The sequence below is a fragment of the Eleutherodactylus coqui genome, chromosome 3 (assembly GCF_035609145.1).
Source record: "Eleutherodactylus coqui strain aEleCoq1 chromosome 3, aEleCoq1.hap1, whole genome shotgun sequence".
Taxonomy (NCBI): domain Eukaryota; kingdom Metazoa; phylum Chordata; class Amphibia; order Anura; family Eleutherodactylidae; genus Eleutherodactylus; species Eleutherodactylus coqui.
The window spans coordinates 191,665,135-191,681,434 of NC_089839.1; the positions used below are offsets into that span (position 1 = coordinate 191,665,135).

At 41.2% G+C, this 16,300-nt stretch overlaps 1 protein-coding gene across 1 annotated transcript; it reads right to left on the reverse strand.

Annotated features, from left to right (window-relative positions):
• Positions 1–6,744: 6,744 nt before the first annotated feature.
• On the reverse strand, positions 6,745–12,761 carry LOC136620222 (2-epi-5-epi-valiolone synthase-like). Its single transcript, XM_066594927.1, has 5 exons — positions 12,583–12,761; positions 9,447–10,074; positions 8,993–9,226; positions 7,193–7,445; positions 6,745–6,827 (listed from the first exon to the last, which is right to left on the reverse strand). The coding sequence occupies exons 1-5, from the start codon at positions 12,759–12,761 to the stop codon at positions 6,745–6,747; spliced, it is 1,377 nt and encodes a 458-aa protein (XP_066451024.1).
• Between the last annotated feature and the right edge of the window lie 3,539 nt (positions 12,762–16,300).

Below are 16,300 nucleotides of genomic sequence, written 5' to 3' on the forward strand. Positions count from 1 at the left end.
TAGTAGTTTCAATTATATAGCTGTGTAGTAGAAGTTGACTACTGGGAAGCATCACAAGTTCCCTTAAAGGTTCCCCTGGAGTTCTTCAGATTCAATAAGTACTTTCATAAGTGCAGGTAAAACAAAGTTTAAACAAAAATAATATTCTCAACAAACTATAATTATTCAATTTTGGAATACTTTTGTTAGTTCACAGAAAAAATGTATGAGGCTACCAAATACTAACATAGAAGAGATCTTTGGAGCTACTTGGGGTAAACTAATATACCATATAGATAAAAATATGTTATTAATTTGGATATCAAGGTACAGCAATTAACAAATAGTAGGAGACTAACTTAAAGGGGTTTTTGACCTTTAAAAAAACTTGCCCCAGGGTAGGTAATGGCATAAAAAAACCCACAGCGATTATTTACCCTCTAAGAGGCCTTTGGTCCAGCACTGTCAACTTGTTTCCCACCATTCTGATCCCTATTGAAACAGGACGATATGTTCATTGCTCACATGGATGCTGCAGCCAATTGCTGGCCTCAGTGGTCATGTCTGCATGAATGGCATGTGACCTCTGAGGCCAACAATTGATTGCAGTGGTCCCATGAGCGATAAACTCAACATTGCTTGCCTTGTTTGTTTCAACAGGGACCAGGTTGAACGGGAGCAGGTCAGCGGTGCTGAGATGCAGTGAAAGGTTGTATATTGTTATTTTATTTTTCATGCCATTCCTTATCCTGGGGCAAGTTTTTTAAAGATTGGAAAACCCCTTTAAGGACTTGTTCACCAGCATTAGGAAATTCTGTACTCCTGTTCCATTTGGGGAGCAGGAAAACAGCACCCTCTTGCCGAATGGTTCCAACTTATGGCAGAACTGAACATGGCCGAATTGACCCCCATTGCCTAGTAGGGTCTGTTCAATTTATTGTCCAGCAGTCCGGCATTTTGCCGGAAATTAACTGGGTGAAATAGTAATGCTTTCTGTGCCATTTTGCCCTGTTTTCTGGTGTAAATTAGCTACAGAAGTTCCAAACAGAACCTCCGATGATGTGAATGAGTACTAAGTTGGTTTATTTCTGTCTGTTCATCCTGAGGGCTTAGTCACACGGGCACATCGGCGCCCGTGTTACTGCATGTGTCAGACGGCTGTACCTGAAGACAGACGTCTGTCTGCAGCGCCGGGAGAAAGAACATGTGACCAGCTTCATTGCCGGTCATGTGTTCTTTCATCAGCGCTGCAGAGAGATGTCCGTCTTCAGGTTACGTCCGTCTTCTAACTGTCAGTCACACGGGCGCATCGGCGCCGCTGTGCGTGTGCCAATGCGCCCGTGTGACTGAGCCCTGATACTTATTTGCAATGCAATTTTTCAGCTCATTTTTATGTGATACCTAAAAATGTCTTAATTTTCAATTATCTAAGTTGACGCTTTTCTTTGAAGCAGTTGTCTAATTTAGACAGATCTTTTTCAAATACCTTTTTAGCAAAAGCTGAGTTAAAGGAGGTGGGTCCCTTGTTCTAAACCCTCATCTATTAGGGCTCAATCACATAGGCGTTTTAACGTCCAATTATCCACTCAGCCAATCAGAGGCAGCGCTCACCCATTCATTGAATTCAATCAATGGCTGAGGGCAGGGACCAATCACAGGCAGCTCCCAGCTGTCAATAGCTGAGGGCTGCCTCTGATTGGTCACAGTGCTCACTCAATCAGAGGCAGCCCTTTCCGCAGGTGGGGATTTTAAATCCCCATCTGCTGAAAGCACTTCAGAGCAGTGCATGAGAAGACCCGGCTGGATGTGCCTGAGCTCCGGCAGCTGCGGAGAGGTAAGTATATATATTTTTTTATTTTTTACACATTTCAGGGATGATTTTCAAGGAAGGGCTTATATTTAAAGCCATTCCCCATAAATCACTGCAGGGCTTGTCGGCAGCTCATTGCTTTCAATGGAGTCGGCTGTAGCATCGGCTCCATTGAATTCAATGGGAGAACCTTGCGGTCGTCTGCCACAACTGTGACAGCTGTGGCAGAGGATTTCTTCATCTCCGCTGTAAGTTCCATTGTCACTGGACACTGTGACAATGCTGTCACAGTGTTCAGTCACAAGCAGACTCCCCGTGGAGATGAAGAAATCCTCTGCCACAGCTGTAGCAGAGGATTGCGATGTTCTCTGTATATCAATAGGCCGCTGAAAGTCACAAAATGTCTTACTTTTCTACGTCAGTTTTCTGGTGTAAAGTGTTAAGTGCTTATGTAACAGTGCCCATACACGCTGCAATGGTCTACTTTGTTCACATGTGAATTACTGCTAATTGCTTGCCAAACCTGGACTTCAAATAGCAAGTCCAGGTCCTGCCTGTGAATTCCGGGTGTCACCCAGAAATTAGTGGTGATACTAAAGTATAAAGGCACCCTAAACCTGCTATTCTACTGTGATTATGTAAAGTAAATGGGATGGTTCCAAGATTAAAGTGTGTTCTTTACCCTAAAACAGACCACAAACACAATCATTCAATCACAATTTTGTGACTTTATGTAGAACATACAAAAGGGAACAAAAACAGAACAGGAAAAGAAGAATACAAAGTTCTCACCACAGAGGACAGCATATGATTTGATGTAACAATCACATGACCACTTCACGCGTAGGTCAGTTGTGATCATGTGCCGATTTTAAGAATATCTGCATTCTTGATATCTATGAAATTGAATGGTAAAACCCAAAATTTTGATGTTGTAAAGGAAGATACATCAGAAAATGGTTTCCTCAGAAAAGGAAGTACTGTCCATCAGCTATATATTTCTAAAAACAGTTAATGCGTTCTATTAGCAGAAGGCAAATCTCTAGACTATATCTAGAATTGTTCTCTATATACAATTCTAACAGCACTCTCTACGTTAGTCAATATTCATGGCAAGTTCTCTATAAGTCCTCAATATTTGAGGAAAGTTATACAGTTTAGAAAACTGTTTCTAGACTATAACAATATATACTCTTTGTCAAAAAAAGTCAAGCACCTGGAAAGAGTTGTCGTTTTGCTTCAAAACTCGGCATGCAGTTACATCTCAGGCAGATATACAAATTAGAGTTTTGTTATGATTAGATGAACAGTCTTGTCACCTGAGACCCTAAAAGTGGTTCCATCCTGGCCTATAAAAAGGCTCTCGGAGGCTCCTTGTGTGCAGTGGATTTCTTTTTCAGCTTCTGTACAGCTTGCTGACCACTAGACGTCTCTACAACGCAATTGAAGACATTTTATCCAGTAAACAGAAATTAAGAGGAGGTGCATTATTGGAATGCGAGAAGCTGAATGGCCATATCAACGAATTGCTAACTACCTGGGCTGTTCTGACAAGACTATTAGGCATTGTTGAGACCAGTGAATGCATGCAAAAGGGTATGCGTACAAGGCATCTGGGCTCAGGACGCCCTTGACAGATCACCAGAAGGGAGGATCGTCTGGTCCTTTGGCAAGCACAAGCAGCTCCAACTAATTCATTGTACACTATCCAGAGACAGCTGGCACCATCTTTACAGGTCCCCTGTCAGAACCATTTTCTGGACATTTGGTCTCACAGCATCCATTACTGCCCATGACACCCACCCATCATCACCTCCATTTGCATTGGGGTCATAAACTACGAAACGGGACTGCTGCAGAGTGGAACAGAGGTATCTTCATTGATGAATCGAGGTTTAGTTTGGGCACTAGCAACGACCGTGTTCATGTCTGGAGAACTAGGGGTGAGCACTTGCCTTTGCTCTGGCGTGGCATACTGCCCCGACTACTGATGTGATGGTCTGGGGGGGAATTGCATACGACAGACAGTGACCCCTAGTAATGGTCTGAGGAATAATGACAGCCCAATGATATGTTCAAGACATCCTGCAGCCACATGTGTTCCTCTCATGGTGGCTTCCAAGAGGGATATTCCAGCAGGATAATGCTCGGCCATACACACAACAAGAGTGTCACAGGAACACCTCCACAACGTTGGTACACTTTCATGGCCTGCCATTTTGCCATTATTATTGCCAACAGAACATGTATGGGACCATTTCCGTTGCCAACTTTGACAGCCTACAAGTTTGCAAGATTTAGAGGCTCAGTTAAAGCAAATGTGGACCGTTATGTCGCAGGATACCATACAAAAACTGTATGCCTCCATGCCTGCTCATGTCACATCTTGAATCCATGCTAGAGGTGGCCCAACAGCATACTACAGCCCCTCTTTAAATGTTCAGTTCTCTGCAATGAATTATCCTTTTGCTTTGATATTGTAATCACTTACTTATGCCAACGTTACACTCACACATATAAAGTGTCATTTAGTTACCACAACTCCTTTATGTGCTTGATTTTTTTGACAATGACTGTACTTCTTTTTGCGGAGTGCAAAAAGCTTTTTGTTGAGTTCTACAAGAGCATTTACATCATCTTTCCAAACCCATATTCCACTGGAATTAACTACAAAAATAATAGTGTCCATGCCTTCCAGCATCTCTAAACATATATAATATAATTGCTTGTAACCCTCTGTATTGTTACAAATGTCACAACTACTCTAAAAGAATACTCGTTTCATATCAGAAGGTCAATGCTTCATGACTTCAAAACCATACTCAAACTCAAAAAGGCTTTGACCCTATGGCTAGAAATGATCAAACATCCCATTCGTCATACATAGATTGTCTTCCAATTCTTTGGACCAATTCTTTAAATTGAATCTTCAACAGAATTTTTGATTGTTTCAGCTTCATTTTTCTTCTCCATTGCCATATATAGACATAAGTTTCAATACTTGGGTTCTGTAAATAATATATTCCCCATTTTCGACACTATAAATATCAATTTTACTGGTAATCACTAGAGATGAGCGAGCATACTTGTCCAAGCTTGATACTCGTTCGAGTATTAGGGTGTTCGAGATGCTCGTTACTCGTAACGAGTACCACGTGGTGTTCCGGTTACTTTCATTTTCTTCCCTGAGAAATTTGCGCGCTTTTCTGGCCAATAGAAAGACAGGGAAGGCATTACAACTTCCCCCTGCGACGTTCAAGCCCTATACCACCCCCCTGCAGTGAGTGGCTGGCGAGATTAGGTATCACCCGAGTATTAAAATCTGCCCCTCCCGCGGCTCACCACAGATGCATTCTGACATTAGTTCAGGGAAAGTGGTATCTTGGTGGAGCTGCTATAGGGAGAGTGTTAGGAGTATTTTAGGTTTCAAGAACCCCAACGGTCCTTCTTAGGGCCATAGAAATCGCAGATTGCACCTATCTGCGATCTGTGATTTCTGTTCTCTTCTCTATATGCGCTCAATGGGGCCGGCGGCAGCAGCGCCGACCCCATTGAGAACATATAGAAGACAAATCATTCTTCTCTGCCACAGCTGTAACAGCTGTGGCAGAGAAGAACGATGTTTGCCCATTGAATTCAATGGAGCCAGCAATACAGCAGGTTCCACTGAAAGCAATGGGCTGCCGGCGTGCGCGGGGATGAATTGTCGGGAAGGGCTTAAATATATAAGCCCTTCCCTGCAATTCATCCAGAAATGTGTTACAATAAAAATATATACCGGCGTATAAGGCGACGGGGCGTATAAGACGACCCCCCAACTGTCACCTTATACGCCAGCAATACAGTGGAGCAAAGAATAAAAATCATTACTCACTTCTTCTGGTGTTCTGCGCCGCTCCTGCAGGCTGTCGCTCCCTCCTGGTTCCCGGCAGAGCATTGCTTTCTCTACGAAGGGCTTTAAATCCCCGCCTCCAGAAACACACGTGCCTTCAGCCAATCACAGCCAATGACAATGATGTCATTGAATGGCTGTGATTGGCTGTGTTTCTGGAGGCGGGGATTTCAAGCCCTGCGTCCAGAAAGCAATGTTCTGCCGGGAACCAGGAGGGAGCGACAGCCTGCAGGAGCGCCGCAGAATGTCAGAAGAAGTGAGTAATGATTTTTATTCTTTGCTCCGCTGTATTGCCGGCGTATAAGGTGACAGTTGGGGGGTCGTCTTATACGCCCCGTCGCCTTATACGCCGGTATATATTTTTATTGTAACACATTTCTGGATGAATTGCAGGGAAGGGCTTATATATTTAAGCCCTTCCCGACAATTCATCCTGCGATCGCCGGCAGCCCATTGCTTTCAGTGGAATCTGCTGTATTGCTGGCTCCATTGAATTCAATGGGCAAACATCGTTCTTCTCTGCCACAGCTGTTACAGCTATGGCAGAGGAGAACGATCTTTATGCTGACAGTGCGGGGGGGGGGGGGGGTCCACTCTTGCTGCTATTGTGGCTTAATAGTGGGACCTGGGAACTTGAGATGCAGCCCAACATGTAGCCCCTCGCCTGCCCTATCCGTTGCTGTGTCGTTCCCATCACTTTCTTGAATTGCTCAGATTTTCACAAACGAAAACCTTAGCGAGCATCGGCGATATACAAAAATGCTGTGGTCGCCCATTGACTTCAATGGGGTTCGTTACTCGAAACGAACCCTCGAGCATTGCGAAAATTTCGTCCCGAGTAACGAGCACCCGAGCATTTTGGTGCTCGCTCATCTCTAGTAATCACATTTCATTCACTAGAAATTCCAAAAAAGACCCAAAACAAAAACAGTCTCTGGATTTTACTCCTTTGACAGTCTCCTGACAATGATAGTTGGTATAAGCTGATGACAGTTTTTAAAAATCTTTAGATCATGATTTCTGTAGAAATATACTTGTAGTCATAATTAATGAGTTTCTTGGTCTAGGTGGCTAACTCTTGGCATTCTTCTGTCCACTTCTCGAAAGCTCTTTTCATTGTTTCTTCATTGACATCATTGAATATTTCTACCAATATAAAATACAAAAAGATTAAAAACTATTAGTCCCAAAAATCCCAACAACTTCCTTATGGTTGGAATACTCTCTAATATTCAAGGTCAATCTCTATGAAGACTATAAAAGACCCATCATTTTTTTACAATGTATGGAGTTTGACAAAGCTTTTTCTTATGTCCACCTTTTTAAGAATATCACCACAAATCCAAAACAAGATTTTTAATTCCTTTGTTTCCATTGGCTTTGTTCTTTGAGAGGACCAATCTTCACAAAGACCCCTTTTCACTACAATTTAAGTGGTCATCTCAAAAAGGCTTCACTGTGCCAATATTATGGACTTGTTTGAGCGTTCCAACCGTATTGCTATAACTTACCTGCACTTCCAAGTCCGGTAGGAAGAGGAAGTCGCAGTTTCCCACCACTGTGCTTGAACCGCTCTCCTAATGCCTTCTTTATGAGTGGAAGGTTACAATCCTTGTGCCACACAGGAAGTTCTAGGGTAATCATGCACTGTATGGTACGATTTTTCTCTTCGGCTGTGATGAGCCCACTTTCATATGAGACATATGTCATAAGAGCCATATCAATGTTTACCGCCTCTCCATGCATAAGGGCTGGAAGGACTTTCTGAAAAAGAAAATGTAAAAAATTTTGTAACTATATTGAGGTTGCATGAAACATTACAATAGCCTTGAATTTTTAAGCTGTTTCTCTAAAAAGTCATCATTTATGTAACATAAAAAATAACCATACTTACCAGTCAGATTTATCCCTGGCCCTAGGCAGGAGACAGGAACCCCGGCCCCTGCTGTTCCGGTCCCAGAAGAAGCTGCGGTGGTCACATGCAATTCACTATACACATGACTGCTCAGCCAATCGCCATGAAAGGCATGTGACTGCTGAAGTCAGTGATTGGCTGAACAGTCACTTATACAATAAACAGCATGTGACTGCTGCAGCCTCTTCCGGGGCTGAAGCTGCAGGGACTGTGGCTTTTGCGTCACCAAGGGGGAACATCTGATCAGGGAGTATGGCTTATTTTTTTATTTGTGTTCATTTCTTGCCCATACAATTTTATTTTTCATTTTTATTTTTAAATATTGTAAAACACCTTTGTCATATATTAATGGTATGGGCTGATATTGATGCACACTTGAAGTAGTCATTTATACACACTTTTATATGAGTTACCCCAGAGTATAAAAAGGTGCATGGCCTTGCACCAATGTAATTGTGTTAAAATGTATCACTTTAGTGACAAATTAACTTTCTACTACATATGAATAAAGTAAGAGGATTGGCACAAAGTGTTCATTTCTACAGCAGCGCCTCCACAGGTGAAATGAACAATTAACAGTTTCAATTTAAATCAAAGGGCTGTCTATGTAATGTACCAGTGTGCCAAATCCTGCAGGGTGAAGGCAATCCAGAAGAAAAAAAGCAAGAAAGTTAAGCTAAAGGCGACGCTCTTTTAGTAAGCACTATAGAGGCCTGGAAATTAAACATAAATTTTCTTTATTGCATGTAGATATGATCTGTCTGGGAAGATTTAGTGAATCCTGCACTGAGCAGGGCGTTGAACCTGAAGACCTTGGAGGTCCCTTCCAACTCTACCATTCTATGATTCTATGATATTCAGTATGATTGGATAAGAGCCCTTTTATACGGGCCAATAAATCGTTCAGGTTCCCGCTAGATGAGGGAATCTGAATGACTGTTCAGTGCAAATGCATGCCCTGACTGAATGACAAACGAGAATTTGTTATCGTTCGTCGTTCATTTTCTGCATACAGAAAACTAAACGATGGATCGGCCTGTGTAAGCAAGTAGTCATACACTTATGAATGACTGCCTGCTTAGTGTGAATGGAGGTGGGCTGGAACAAGTTGTCCTTTGTTAAAAGGCCCTAAGGCATTTAAAATCAAGAAATCGTGGCAAACTTGTCCTCTGTCTAGTAATAGGTTCTTAGAAACAGAACAACTCAGCCCTTCAACACCTTTTGTTTGAGTATCCCTCCTTTCTTCTTCTGTGTTTGTCCATGGTCTCTCTTCTTGATCTCCTCAGTGGTTAGTCAATGATGGACTCTACGTCTACTATATTAAAATTCTCTTATAGGATATTTAGTTCTCTGATCTAAACAATCCCTTTTACAATATATGATCAATAGTATTTACCATTTCAAGCTCTGGGCTTATGACATGTCCAAAGTCCACCAGTCTTTCAAGATCATCCTCCCACAGATTAGGAGCAAGCTCTTCCAACATTGTCTGAATGGCCAGTCTTGTAGTTGTTAGGGCAGCATCTCCATGGCTAGCAAGACCATTCCTGGACTGAAACTTTGTATCTAAAAGATACTTTCCATGACTTTCCAGCAGCTCAAATAGACCCCTATGCTTCATTAAAGCCATCTGAAAGACAAAAATGTTATATTTATGCATAACATATATGTTTTAGTTAAGTCATTCTTCACCTGCACATTTGAATTCCTGTTTTGCTCTCCCACCACTACTAATTAATTATAGTCCTAATTGTTTCCCTGTTTTTATTTGGTGAGGTTTTCTTCCAAGGCAAGAAACTATTAAGTACCACTTGTGGCTAAAAATACATATCTAGTAACTATCAAATCACCTTTAAGATTTCTCCAAGACCATTGGAAATATGTCTCCGTGGAATGGTCTTTATGAAAGACCTATCAAGAAAGGTAGCTGCCGGAGGAGTGTAGCTTCCCAGTTTGTTCTTACAGTTGCAGAAATTGACTCCATTCTTTGCACCCACACTTGCATCCACATAAGATAGAAGTGTTGTGGGAACTCGGATGTATGGGGTTCGACGTCTGTAAAGAGAAGCAGCAAGACCAACAATATCCAAGCAAACCCCACCTCCAATGGCTATGATTGGTTCAGTGCGTCTGTCAATTCCAAATTTGTGAACTTCTTCTAGTATCGTCAAGACAAGTTCCATTGACTTGGTTTCTTCCATTGTCTCGAGAGCAAGGATCTTATAAATGATATTATTGGCTTCAAAATACTTTCTGATTTTGGAACCATATAATTTTTCCACAGTTATGTCCATCACAACTAACCGTTTTTGGATCTTCTTTTTATAAACCTCAACCTCTTGTGGATCAGAAACATGGCCATAAAGAAGAGTCATGTTATTGGGATCTAAAAGATTTTGGGTTTCGATCACTTTATAGCAGAAGTAGATGGGCGTTTTCACAGTCCAAGAGACACCAGACTCTGTTATTGTCTCACCACTGTGAAAAGAAGGAAACATAAATTTGATATTCAGAGGAAGGAGAAAAAACACCTCAATTCTCTAATTGGTTTTTGCATTTTTTTACATTGTTACTCATGCAGCATAAATGACATGATAATTTTTTTCTACCTGGTATGATAACAACAATACTAAAATTATATTTTTGAGGAGGGGAATTCCACATTTACACAAAAAAAAACCCCTATTTTAGAATTTTTTTTTACATCACTGCATTCAAAGTCCCATAACCTTTCTTTTTTTACATGCATGGAGCTGTATGAGGGCTTCTTTTTTGCATGTTGAGCTGTAGATTTCATTGGTATAATTTTGGCATACATATGGCTTTTTTGATTACTTTTGTTGTTTCTTTTTTGGGAGGTGAAATGTACAAAATTAGCATTTTAGTTCCACCTTTAGGGTTTTTTAATGTTCTTTTTCCATGCAGGATGAACAGTGTGTTAATTTATTATACAGCCTGGTATTGATGCAGTGATACAAAACGTGCATTTTTTAAACTAATTATTTCCACGTTTTTTCCACTGTTTTTATTTTTTTTTACACCTTTTCTTTGTCTCTGTAAGAGACTTGAACCCACGATTGTATGATAGCTTTGATAATACATTGCAGTACGTTTGTACTGCATTGTACTATCACTATTGCTAGCAATCATAGGCCATGGCAAATCAGGACACCAGGCAATCATGTGTAGTTGCCATGGCAACCCATTGGCCCTTTGCAATGACATCACGGTGGGATGATGATGTCACAGAGGAAGGACGCTCCCCCTGTGAACCCTTTACATGCCGCATTCAACATTGATCACAACATCAGTTTTTTTTTGCCTTCCTCTGGACCAACAAGGGCCGGGGGGGGAATTGAAAAAGGCTGAACTAGATGGACATTGTCTTCATTCATCCTAACATACAATGTTACTATGTACGGGTTTAACAGTGGGGATCGGTGTTCTCGTCCATCCTTGCTGTTGCAGCAAGAGGTCAGCTATTAGTCGAAGCCTGCAATAGCAACCATAGGACGTAACTTTATATCCTGTTGCCTTAAGTGCTAGATAACCAGAACATAAATATATGTCCTATGTCATTAAATATATTGGGGCACATTTATTACTGTTGTGTCACTTAGGTTGTTTTTTTTTTTTTTGGGGGGGGGGTTAGGCGCAACTCAGTCAACAGAAATTTACTATTGATTTGCAACAAAAAGAACAGATGTCACATCTCTCACTCCATAAAGTGTCTAGAAAAAGGGGCAGGATTTCAGTGCAGGGAAGTTTTTAGACAGATTTGGGCCTCATGTCCACTGGTAAAATAACATTTAAAATCCGCGGCGTTTTTCCCGCAGCGTGATCCGTGCCCCATAGGGATGCATTGGACACCCGCAGGTAGTTAAATACCTGCAGATGTCATTTTCCCTTCAGGCGCGGATTGCGTCTGCGGGAAAACACCCGCAGCATGCTCCATTTTTAGTGCGGGTCTCCCGCGGGGACGGCTCCCGCAGGCTTCTATTAAAGCCTATGAAAGTCGTCTGGATCCGCGGAACACCCGTACCTAAATTTCTGCTCTCCGGCGCGGGAGTGCGGGAGAGCAGGAGTTATAAAATAATGGAGTGCCCGGCGCATGCGAGCGGCACGCTGCCGGCGTGCCGAGCACATCCGCCAGGCCCAAGAAAGAAGATCCCGTAGACATGAGGCCTTGGAACATGCATTTTAAAAAAAGTCACAAAATTTGTTGCAATCTCACTCCAGAAGTTGGATTTAATTCAAATTGAGTTGACCTTTCTAGACCTGATATATTCATCAACATCATGTGACATTTGATAAATGTGTCTCACTGGGGAAGGAAAAATAAGCAATCCAAAACTCCAAGATTCCTCTGATGATAAATATCCCCAGAATATGCAAATGTTATGACTTATTTCCAATGACCATTTACAGGCAAAAGACTCACTGTTAGACTATGGTTATTATAATTCGACTCCCCCCCCCTATTTTACTATTTATCTGCCAACTCCGATGCCCAAATACATTTTATAAAAATAAAAGATAATTAAATCATAATTAATAAAATAATACAACAATATATTATTGTAATCCTATTATATAATAATATCAATGATAATTAATTGTTAAACATAATCCATTTTTTATCTTAAATTTTAGTTTTGTGGCAATACAGAGGTTATTTTTTTCTTCTACGTTTAGCATTTCTCAGTAATCTGCTGATTCACAATTAGACAATTAAAACTGAAAAAATAAATATCAAGTAAATCTAATTTTTAACATTTTCTTTCTATTTCAGAAATTTTGAATCAAAATTAGAATCTTGATTTTGTTTGAAAAAAAAAGTTTAACAAAGATATTAAAGATGTAAACAAATATTTAAAAAGCGTCTTTTTTTATTTGTTTCTCATCAAAATTTGAGTCTTCATCCTAAGGGGACCACTGAAGAACACACACATATTTTTGTAGCCCTTGGATTTGCTAAACACTTACATTTTAGCCTGGGAAATAATCATTTTATCTTCATTCCAAGTTTTTCCAATTTCTTCTTCATTTTCCACACAACACCAAGTGTTCTTCAGCTTTATGAGTTGGTATTCCTTCTGCTTGGTCCTGCTTCCTTCAGTCTCGGTCTTAGTTGCCCCTTTGACGGCGGTGGTAGCAGTGTACATCTTTCCTGTGGGTATCTGTATAGGGTTGGTATGGGATAATAGAGCTTTTCTCCTGATAGACCACCAGCAAATGAGATATTTTATAGTGTTTACGAAGCCAGTAGTTTGGGGAGGGAGTGGCTTTGTTGGGAGCATCTCACCTGCCTGTAGTTTATAAAACCTCTGTTATGTAACCTCAGGAGAGTGTGAAACCTCGACGGATGATCAGAGTGACAGGTTATGGAAGGAATATTCACTGACAATTTACTGCCTGATTGACATCCACTCGTTATGTAACGTTGCATTCTTGTATAAGAGGGTGAATCCCAAGTTATGAAAGGTGCTTGGATGAAGGATATCACTGTATAGAACCACACACCTACTGTATATGCCTAGGGCACTATTATGTAACTTTATTAAGCCACCTTTGGTGCAGCTGTTTAGTCTAACAGTGTCATAAGAAGTTTGGATTTATCAGTCAGCAAAAAATTGGAAAAATTGTGCAAACCTGTAAAATTAGTCGAGTATATTTTACGATGATAGTGCCATATTCCAGAATATCTGTTTAACTTGCTCTTTCCAAGATCTATTGATGCTGAGTTAAAGAAATGTTACTGCACTACTTAGTTTCCTAACATATGAACCTTGTGAAATTGCATGTTATACTGTAAATACATGCTGTGAGAAAATGCTGAGTTATCAGACTTTGTGGATTATGGACAAAAAGAATAATGTTCCCTAGCTAAGGTTTGCCAGGTACGGCAAACCAAGAATGTCCAACATCGTTTTCATTCAGTCGTCATATGTTACGTAATGCTATTATCGGAAACCAAAGACTTGAATGTCAGTTGAGAAGTGATGTTGACTTCAACGGGGAACGCCACAGGAATGGTGGACTGGGTGACTGTGGGACACAGCATTACCTAAATTAGTAAACTCATTACCAAACCTAGTTTATGGTGCTTATAGTTGATGACAGGTTCCCTTTGAAGGTAAGTTTCTAGCACTTCCACCTGTCTTTGTATATGACATTCAATGCATAGAAGACAAAAAGTACTAAGAATAAGAAAGTATCTCATTTTTATCTTTTACTTTCTGTTATCAGACACAACTACCAATCAAGCGGCTGAACCTCTGCACAACTTTACATGAAGTGATTAGAAGGAGCGAGGCTGATGAGGCGTGAGGCACAAGGCTATGTAACATTAATTTGGGCAAGCCCTTCCGCAGGCTTGTGTAACCCTAGAGATGTTACATAAAACAGGAGAGATTTCAGCTGACTCTGCACGTGTACATGAGTAACAGCACAGCGCCGAGCTCACTCCTGTATGCCTACAGACACTCCTCTCTCTAGATTACAGGTCATAGAGGAGAATAGAGAAGGTAGCTGTGGGTTCAATCTTTGTATCCAGACACATTCCAACCTTTTGCTTTGCCCCCCAGTGCTACTATACAGCTGAAGACCCTCTACGTTTTTTACTATTTGCTTTTCTGATTAAATTCTAAACTCCACATAAGTCAAACAGTGAGCGTTCTCGAGCAGGCGAAGAAGACCTCAGAGAAGCATGGAAAAATCCCAAGGTACGTGCCCTGAAATCTCACTATGTCAATCTATCAAATACATTCAGACACTAAGAAGCATGTATATATCTGAAAAGCAGCAAAGTATCACAATATTTCTTCTATGTCCTCGACTTCTGACTGACTTCTGTGTTTTGGGGTAATTTTGCCTGGGATCTGGTTTGGGGTCTCTGTTAAGGGGCAGTTTAAAGCTGTAGTCTGCATTTTGGGCCAATTTCTGAGGATAGTTTGGTCTGGGGGGGTCTATATTTTAGAGTATTTTTTTCTGGACCTTATATTTAAGGATAGTCTAATCTGGGGTCTGTATTTTGGTGTAGTTTGGCCTTGAATCTCTATTAATGGGTAGTCAACCTTGGAGTGCGTATTTTGGGAGTAGTCTGGTCTTGGGTTTGTATTGTGGGGATAGTCTGGTTTGTGGTCAGCATGAAAGGGAAGTTTGGCCCATGGTCTGTATTTCAGGGATGTTCTGCTCTGAGGACTGTATTTTCGGGATAATCTATTGTGGTCTCTGCATTAAGGAGAGAGTCTGGTCTGATGTCTGCATTTTGGCGATAGCCTGGGGTCTGCATTAAGGGGTATTCTAGTCTGAAGTCAGTACTCATCGGGAGTCTAGTGTGCATTTTGGGGTAGTGTGATCTGGGATTTGTGTTAAACGGGAGTCTGCTTTTGAATCTGTATTAAGTTGTGGGTAGTTTGGTCTGGAGTCTGAATTAAGGGGGAGTCTGGGGATTGTATTTTGGGGATAGTCTGGTCTAGGGTCTTTGTTTTAGGGATACAATGGTCTGGGGTTTATATTAGGAAGGAATGTGGTCTAGGGACTGTATTTTTGGGATAGTCTGTTCTAGGGTTTGTATGAAGTGAAGTCTGCTCTGGACTCTGTATTTTAAGAATAGACTGGTCTGGGGTCTGTATTTTAGGGATTGTATGGTCTGGAGTCTGCATTCTGGGGTTAGATTGGTCTGGGGTCTGTGTTATGTTGATAGCCTGGTCTGGGGTCTGTATTGTGTTGGTAGTCTGGTCTGGGGTCTATATTAAGAGGGAGTCTGTATTTGGTTTGTATTCTGGTCTGGGGTCTGTATTTTGTGAATAGTCTAATCTGGGGTCTGTATTAAGGGGGAGTCTTGTCTGGAGTCACTAATAAAGGGAAATCTGGAGTTTGTATTTTATGAATAGTTTGGTGTGAGGTCTGTATTTTGGGGATAGTGTGGTCTGGGGTCTGTATTAAGGGAAAGTCTGGGGTCTGTTTTTTATGGATAGATTGGTCTGGGGTCTGTATTAAAAAGGAGTGTGGTCTGGGGTCTGTATCTTGGGATAGTCTGGTTTGGGGTTTGTATAAAGGGAGAGTCTGCTCTGGGGTCTGTAATTTAGGGATAGACTGATCTGGGGTCTGTATTTTAGGGATAGTCTGGTCTGAAATCTGTATTTTGGGAATAGTGCGGTCTGGGGTCTATATCAAGGGGGGGTCTGGTCTGTGGTTTGTATTTTGGAGATATTCTAATCTGGGGTCTGTATTAGACTGATCTGGGATCTATATTAAAGGGGAATCAGGGGTTTGTATTTTGGGGATAGTCTAGTGTGGATTCTGTCTTTTAGAGAAAGATTGGTCTGGGATCTGTATTTTACGGGGAGTCTGGTCTGGGGTCTGTATTTTGGGGATAGTTTGGTCTGAGGTCTGTATTAAGGGAAAGTCTGGGGTCTGTTTTTTAGGCATAGATTGGTCTGGGGTCTGTATTAAAAAGGAGTGTGGTCTGGGGTTTATATAAAGGGAGAGTCTGCTCTGGTGTCTGTAATTTAGGGATAGACTGATCTGGGGTCTGTAATTTAGGGATAGTCTGGTCCAAAATCTGTATTTTGAAGATAGTATGGTCTGAAATCTGTATTTTGGGGATAGTGTGGTCTGGGGTCTGTATTAAGCGGGATTCTGGTATGCTGTCTACATGTTGGTAATGTTATAGTCTGGGGTCTGTATTAAGGGGATT